General features: G+C 28.7%; 1 protein-coding gene across 1 annotated transcript; it reads right to left on the minus strand.

The window, feature by feature from the left end:
* Window positions 1-417: 417 nt before the first annotated feature.
* On the minus strand, window positions 418-1851 carry LOC106341549 (homeobox-leucine zipper protein HAT22-like). The gene is made up of 3 exons (XM_013780293.1): window positions 1242-1851; window positions 1066-1145; window positions 418-976 (listed from the first exon to the last, which is right to left on the minus strand). Exons 1-3 carry the CDS (start codon window positions 1692-1694, stop codon window positions 661-663), a joined length of 849 nt encoding a protein of 282 aa, XP_013635747.1. The 5' UTR covers window positions 1695-1851; the 3' UTR covers window positions 418-660.
* Window positions 1852-9093: the final 7242 nt, after the last annotated feature.

Consider the following 9093-nt stretch of genomic DNA (forward strand, 5'->3'; position numbering starts at 1 on the left):
TATAATAAATCAACATTATACTCGCATGAACAAACAATCAATTGTTAAGGAAGACCTAATAAATCATTGCAAAGTTGTAAAAAATTAATACTCCCTCCGTTTCGAATTAGATGTCGTTTTAGAGCAAAATTTTTGTTTCAAAATTAGTGTCGTTTTATGATTTCAATGCAAAATTTATTGACTTTTTATTTTAATTTATTTTTCTATTGGTTGAAATTTGGTTAGGTGTATTGGTAATGATATTTTTATCTAATAAATATATAAACTTAAATGTTTTATTAATCTGTGTGTCGAAGTTTAGAACGACAAATAAAAAGAAACGGAGAGAATAATATAATATTCATGTTTACTACTAGCAAAATTACATCATAATTACTAATACATTTAAAGAAAAGAACAAAAGAAGATGGATTAGTAAGTACTACTAATATTTTTCTTTTTCTCTACAAATTGAAAACTATAATTACAAACTATTTTTTTCTTCATGAACCAACAATCCCACCGAAAAATAAAGTAGGGTCGTTGAAGAGTCTTATCTATAAAGACTATACCCATTTTCCCCAATTTTTAACATATAACTTTTCCCCTAGGAGTTACCTTCTAACTAATTTCTAAATGGATATATAGAAAGAAAAACAAAAACAAATTAATAGTAAGTAATTAACAAGCTGCAGAAGGATTAGTGAAATGGCTGTAAAAGCGAGGTTTTGTGACGATGGAGAAAGCTCCCTTCCCCGTTTCTCCATCAACCGCCACCGTACCTCCTCCGCCTCCTCCAGCACCACCACCGCTGAGTCTCTCACAAGAAGGGCACATCGTCAAAGTCGCCCGCGGCATATGCATGTAAAAAGGCTGAGACATTTTTAAAGCCTTAAGTTCTTGAAGCTCTTTTTGAAGCCTTCTATTCTCATCCGTTAAAGTCTCGCAACATTTCTTCAAAAACTCACAATTCACTTCTGTTTGCTTTAGTTTTGTCCTGCCCAGTTTAAAGTAATAAAAAAAAATGAAAAACAAAAAATAATAACTGGACGATAAATTTCTTGAATTTTAATCAATTTTATTTACCTAGCTCTCCTGTTTTGGAACCACACTTCAACTTGCCTAGGCCTTAGATTCAGCTGTCTTGCAAGAACTTGTTTCTGCTTCTGTTATTTTATAGAAAACTTCATCAAGAAATGATCAACGTAAATAAGAAGAAATTGATTAGATTAATTAAAGGTAAATAATTAAATATATCATACGGGATTAAGAGTGCTATGAACTTTGAAGCTATCTTCAAGAAGAGCGGATTGTTGTTTAGTGAGCCTAAGCTTTTTACGAGCACTGACACCTTCTTCGTCTTCGTGATCATCACTTACTCTCGAAGACACCACTCTCTCCGTCGTCTCCTCCGCCTCTTCTTCGCCGTCACCGCCGAAAACTTCTCTCTCTCTCTTTATCCTTCCGCTCGAGAAAGATGAGATTCCGCTGTGAGAAGAAGTCCGCCGAAAAATCTGGTCTCCGGCGCCGGCATCGGTCATCTCAACCGCCTTGGTCTTGTAGCTCTCACCGGAGAGGCTTAGGGTCAAGGACGGATCAAAGTGGAGCTCAACGGTGGTGGAAGATTTCTTGATAGTATGACTGTAGTTATTAGGTGTTGGTGAGAGGCCTAAACCAAGAACAAGACCAGTGTTGCAAGAATCATCAAGACCCATCTGAAGGAGATAAAATGATCTTCGAACTTTCTCTTCTTATAACCAAAGCTTCTTTTTAATTTGTTTGTCAAGAAGTTCTTTTGGTGAAGTTTGGAAGATAACTGGAAGGAAATGAAACGAAGAGGCTTCTCCTTTAAGAAGGAGACGAGAGGGGTTTTTTTGGTTTTTTTTGTTTTAATATTTTTATGGGTGGGTGGGTGGCTACTAATTATAATTAACTCTATAATTGATCAAAGGAATGTATTCATTTTGCTTAGGTTATTTTCTGTATTTTTGAAAAAAATAAATGGGGGAACTTATGATGTCACAGTTCTCTTACCTTTTTATTTTCTCACTTACAAAGGTTGACCAATGAGCATCCCACTTGCAACTAATATTCCTAAATATATATTGAACTACGTGTTTTGCTCGCACATGCGGGCGTAATTATTCTTAAAATATTTTTAAATAAATGCATTATCAAATAAAAAATCATTAAAATAAGTTAATATTCATGCTTTTAAAATATTCAATAATAATTAAAAATAAATCTTTATATATAACAGAGTTTTTCATCACAAGATAAATATTTTTATAAAATAAATTTGAAAACACTCATGCATTTAAAAGATTTAGTAAATTAAATATCAAATTTTGACAAAGTTTTTCATTCTAAGAAATTATTTTTATTGCATAAATTAAACTTAAAACATTCATGTAACATAAAATTATATACAATTTATGTAGGGATTTATCTTTCTTATTAATGTCTTAAAACATTTATGATGTAAAATATTTTTTTGGATAACACAATATAAAAAATTTTTAGACAATTAATTATAAAATTACTGAAATTCGTTTTAAATTTATGGTTAACTATATTGACAAACCTAATTATTTATAAAGAGTTAATGTTTTTTTTAATTTTTTAAAACATAATTATGACGCAAAATATTTTTTAGATAAACACAATAAAAAATATTTTTAGATATTGATAATCATACAACAAATATAATTATTTATTAATGGTATCATTGACTTTAGACGCTCTAACTTTCAACGTGATAACTCGATTGCGAAAAATCACTTCGCAAATAATAGTATAGATAGATTATTTATTCGATTATGTATATTCTTATAATATATACCACCGAGACATCTGATTTATTTAATTATTTCTTATTTAATATATATTTCTATAGATTTTTTTGTAACATTTAATTTCTATAGAATATTACTTTATATTTTCAGATGGATATAATAAGCCACCTGCATTTTAAAATGTATATACATCACCATGGCATGCAAAACCTTGCTTACAAATTGAAATTTACTAAATGTATAATTAAATTGTGGGCTTACAAGAAGTGGGAAAATACTACTATTGTGGAAGGCACTGAACGTAGTGAAGCAGTCTGGATTCATCCAAATGATTGAAAAAAATAAAAAATATGTGATAAACCTTAAAGTTAGTTATGAAGCTGACTAAATTGTTTTTAAAAAAATATTGACAGAATATTACCATAAAAAAAACAAATAAAAATATTAATTGCGGTTTATCTTATAAAGCAGGAGAAACATTAGAAACAATTTAAACATGTAATTTACTTTGACAAAAAATCATGTAATTTACTAGGTTTTTACCTAACTTTTATGTTTGCCGACAAATATATTTTTTATGTTTTTAATCTTGTAAAATATCTTGGAGCTGAAATACTAATTTTACTCGAAACTCTTGCTTTTTTCATCCTTATTTTTTATTCATTCACGAGTCATTAGATGTTTATTAGATATAAGCTTGAACCGGTTTTTAATTATTCCTATTTAAAAAAATTATATAAGAAATATTTGTTTGTGAAACAAAGTCAGTATAAAACGTTATACATGGGGTGGAGATGGATGAAAAATATAGTATATGAGAGAGATGGGGTAATGATAATTAGAGTGATTAAGGGAGACTTTAACTAAGAGACTACATGAATTGTCTCCCACTCCATGCTTTGCTTGAACAAGGCAGATATGGGTAACATGTCAGCTTGCCTACCAATCTCCAACCTCCTCAGCCCTCACACTACACATTGGCCCTTTATTTTCTTATAATTTCTTTTGTTTAGATTTTGGATTCTGATCTCCACTTTCTCATTTTAGGTTTGGTTCTCTTGATCTGGTCGATGTGTTGGGTGCTTAATTATCCAATGTGAATTCTACTTGCTTTTTATTTTCACTGTGTATTTTATCGACTACCTATGTAATTCAATAATTCCATACCTAGTCACTTATAGTTCAAGACGCCTCGTCAGTTCATAGATGAATGAATAAGTAGAAAACGGATGCATTTAAGGGAAATATTTGGAAATAATAATGAATACGGTTTGCCAAACAAAATTAATAAAGTGTTGAAGGACTTAACTAAGAAAGGCGACGTGGAACGTTTCATTGGCTTTGGTTTTTAATTGTTCTTCTTAGCACTAACCAAGAGAAGTCAGGTCACCCATAATTCACAAATAACATAAGCGTACCTGTGAGAATACCTGGATAAAACAATAATTCGGTTATTTTTATTTCTACTGGTTTATTTGTCTGTGCCATCTCCTTTTATCCATTTGAGATTTTTTTGAATTGGGTAAGCCATATCATGATATTAAAAAAATATGTTAGTTGATCAAAAATTAGATATGTGCTTAATTTCTTCAATTTAATTCAACTACAGCTGCATCTAAATCGAACAAAATAATTTAAAATTTCGAAATTTTCTACTAAATTAAAAACAATGCAGTCTTTTTTTTTTCCTGGAACACCAGTGCAGTCTTTAACTCGAAGTGCTCTTTTTTTTTTTTTTTTCTTGGGATCAAATTCTTGTTTGTTAGAAATGCAATTTCAATATTCGTTTCTGATCTTTTTGATGATGCCTTTGGACCAAACATTGCCATAAAAAATCTCTCTGGCTTATTCAAATGGTATTTATGTCGTTTGGAAATTGAAAAAAAGACAATAATTGAAACTTTAGAATATTCTAAGAATGTGGATGATATAGGTTTGTATTCGAGTTAATGAGAACTTTTAACCATTTGGACAAGCTGCACACATTTAAATAAAGGGCTGAAAATAAATTGAATTGCATACAAATAATAAATCATTATGTTTGATATTAAGTATCACTTTACCATTTTTTCTTATTACATAAACAGTGTCATTCTATAATTCTAATGCAGTTTATATTTATTTTTAACTCAATATTAATTGTAAAAAATATTGATTTTATAAATAATTTTATTTATCTAAAATGTTATTAGTTAAATAGATGACATTAATGAAAACATAAATGTATTTCAATCAGTTTCTTAATATGTGTGAAAAAAATGTTTAAGTGACATTCTTTGTGAAACAGATGGAGTATTGTAGGTTTGGTTTTCATAATCGGTCCGACCTGTCTCCTAAGAGCATTTTCAATTCTATTTTATTTTTCCATTCTAAAATAAAGTCTAGAGTAAAAATACTTCAATATTATTCTATTTTTAATCTATAATAATGTAAAAACGGGTAACTCTGTAAATAGAATATTCCATTTATTTTTTGGTCATCGTTTTTTTAAAAATAGAATATAATTGAAGTATATCTATTTTTTTTTATAAATTGTTATATTCTAAAAAAATATAGTGAGCCATTAGAGATGGTAAGGGAAAATGTATGGCAAACTCATTAACACGTCAGCAGCTATATGACATTATTTAACAATTAATTAGTCTTAGTATTATTATACCACATACCGTTGTTTAAGACTCGGGTGTCAACAGTGGAAAAAAGCATGACATGATTTAAAGATCCAATATTTATTTTCTCAACAGAGACGAGACACAATATCTAAAATTTCCAAAGCAAGGACGAGGAACTAGTAATTGAATTGGCCGATAATCTAATCTAATGGCGATCTCCCGATAACCATACGTCATGACTATCTTATTTTCTAAATTTAAAATGTTATCCCACTTTTTTTTTCTAGAACATATCAAAATAATCGTACATTATACGACAAAAGATGAGCATGAAAAAGATCAGATTCAAAAACTAGATTTATCAATTTTTATTTTATTAGTATGAAAGGTAAAGTTGATGAACAAGCTTTGTGTGATATAAATGCAAAAGAATCATTCAATCTTACATTTTAAAAATTTAGGAATATATTTAACCTTATAGCGACTTTTTATTTTTTTTCATCCAGATTAATTTTCTATATATTTTATAGTATGGTTGACATATTTAATATACGTTTACTGAATAAACTATTTATATATAATGAATTGACTTTACAGTTTGATTTTAAATAGCTTGGTGAAAAGCCAATTTGCCTCTTTAGAAGAAGAATTTTTGTGAAACAAATGAAGTGTTTTTTCGACCAAATTATTAAATTTATAAGCTTTTTAATATATCATACTTAATACTTTTAAATAGAATACCAAATAATATAAATGCGGAATTTTTTATCAACACAACATATGTTTATAAATTTCTTAGATAAACATTCATACGTTACCTGGATGTGCAAAACCATGAAATAAATGTTAGTGTATATGTATATGTATGTACCTTCATTTTAAATGAAGAACTTTTGGCATTGAGTATAAATACATGATTTTAATCAAAATTTGGTAGGAAAATTTTTAGACATTGACTTCTGAAAAGGGGGGGGGGAATTAAACCAATAAGAAGAATGTGGAAAAGAAGGGAAGAATAAAGACAAAAGTGTAAAAGATGTCATATTATAAGAAAAGTATTGGTACATACAAAAAATTATATAATAACGGTGTGACCCCAATTTTTTAATACCTTTTCGGATGGGGTTTAGATGATTGGAAGATTATTTTTAAAATAGGTTTGGACTTTGGACTAATCAAGCCTCAACGAGAAAAGCAAAACAAACCTCAGCCACAACTACAACATAAACTAACAAAAATGCATGATATACGTTTGTTGATCAAAAAATGTATAATAAGAAAATTGGAACAAAAGTGGGAACGATTAGGAGAGAAAATAGATAAAAGGAGAGAAGTTAAAGTGGTGGTTCTCATGTCATCAACACTTGGGCACCATCTTATCTGTCATGCGATCCCTCACAGACTTATCCACACGACATGAGAGAAAAGAGAAAGACCAACCAATTACGAAACTCGCAAACAGTATAATTGTATGTCAAGTTCAACACGTGTCAGTTTCAGACATGTAGGTCCCTTCAATGATTTGGTATGATAGAGTATCTAATTCCGATTCAGCGCCCACATTAAATATGAGTTAAATATTTTCTTCAACTAATTTGTTTTTTTTTGACCAACTTCAACTAATTTGTTAAGGTGAGAGAAACATCTGTAAAAGAAGGATCAGTTTGTAATCGGTTTATACTTTATACAGAATTTATTTGGTTTAAAACTTTAAATACGTAAAAGATTTGATGCTACTTTTTCCGTTTTATTTAATTTTTATATTTGATTTGGGTTTGGTTCAATTGGTTTACTTATGTTCTAAAGTTTGTAACTATATGAAAATATATTATTCAAGACAATTTGTGTGGCCCGGGTTAATTGAGAAAAACGATTATTGTATTTTTTTTGTCATCGATTAATGTATAAATACGATAAGATACAATCTTAATAATTTTATTTTAAAAATTAATTATGTAATTTTATAGTGATAGGGACCTAATATTTAAAATCCGATAATAATTGAGAAACATGTACTTTGCGTTATGTGTAAAATGAAATGTTAAAACTAACAAATAAGTATTTGTTAAAGGAACACATGGCCAATATACAAAAGAAAAAAAAATCAACAACAGACATATAACAAATATCGAAAATAACGTATAACTTTGTTTAAAAGCGTGGAAAACATGTCCTAAGTTTCTGAGTTGGTTAATCAGATAGAATACGTAGTGGAAATTTATTATTATGCAGTTTTTTTAGTTTTTTTTTTATTTTTGAGAGAGGAGTTTGTATTTAGTTTCTGGACAATAATTTGTATAGTAAAGGAAGAACTCACCTGGATGAATGATAGAAGCATTGTCTGGTCCTTTTTTTTGTCACCTTCCCGGCTCCGCGGCCAACCAGACATGTTGCTTTTCATGTCTTTATTTCTTTTTTTTTTTTTTTTTTTTTTTTTTTTTTTTTTTCTTTATTTCGTTCTCTTTCAATTTATTTTCTTTTCCTTTTTATATAACTATGCATCAGATGATGCTTCTTTATTTGTTATAATCCCATTTTAAATATCCACTCAGTTTTGGGTAACAATAATGACACAAAAGATCTATCCATCTTAAGTTTAGATTGTAATAAAGCCACCAAAATTGACGGTGTAGTTTTTATCTACGTTAATCAGAATATATACTTTGAATTATATGCGAAAGTATTGGCACTCAGGATGGATTTTCTGTTTTCAAATGATTTTTTTTTTTTGCCGAATGTCAAAAGGAATATTATGATGTATCTCTTATATACTAAAGCACAAGTCACTCAACCAATCTTAATTTGCCACATGGTTCAAGCTTCATTTTTAAATTAAAAAAAATCTAAATTAAAAAGATTTGAGACAAAACAGTTTATTTCATCTCTATTTTAAACGAAAATAAAAAAGCAAAAAAAAAAAAATTATTGCTTCCCATAATCTACACTTTCTCATCGTACATCAAAATCAGTTTTGCAACAAGTTCTTTATAAAATGGTTTCAAATAGTTTATTTCTCCCATGAAGTAACTGCTGCTTTCAACTCTGTCATAATTTTTATTTTTATATTGACGATATCGTATCTTCTCTTGAGAAGACGAATCTTCAAGTTGATGATGGCGGTAAAGTTTAGCAAATGAATAAGTGATAAAGGGTTTAAGTCTCAGAAATTAATTATGTTCTTTGAATTCCTTTTGTTTTTTTGTTTTTTTTTTTACATAGGAATCATCATTGTTACCACATCTTCACGTGACAAGTTTCTTTCTCTAATCAAAGGTCAAGAAGCCGGGAACACCTTTTCATTTTCTTCTATATTTCAGATTGGAACCAAAGAAAAGTGAGATGAAGATATATGATTATTAGATAATTGAAGCAGATTGATGGAGGAGAGTGACAGTTTACAGGAAGACTCTCAACCCACATGCTGTTCATTTTTGATTATTAGGTCAGATGCAAAACCTTGACCAATAATTCTTTCTCTATTTAAACAAAAATAAGTGTTGAAAACAATGTTTAGTTGACAAATTATTAAATGTTGAATTTGTACAACTTCTAAATGACTAGCTAATTTTGATCAGTATTTTATATAATAATCATCATGTGCTTAACATATATAAGCATATCTAGGTGAATTTGTTAAAACAAAAATAAAATAAAATAAATAATTAGTTAAGTATATTTATATCTATAATAATTTTAGTCAATCAAGT

Source organism: Brassica oleracea, chromosome C1 (assembly GCF_000695525.1).
Source record: "Brassica oleracea var. oleracea cultivar TO1000 chromosome C1, BOL, whole genome shotgun sequence".
Taxonomy (NCBI): domain Eukaryota; kingdom Viridiplantae; phylum Streptophyta; class Magnoliopsida; order Brassicales; family Brassicaceae; genus Brassica; species Brassica oleracea.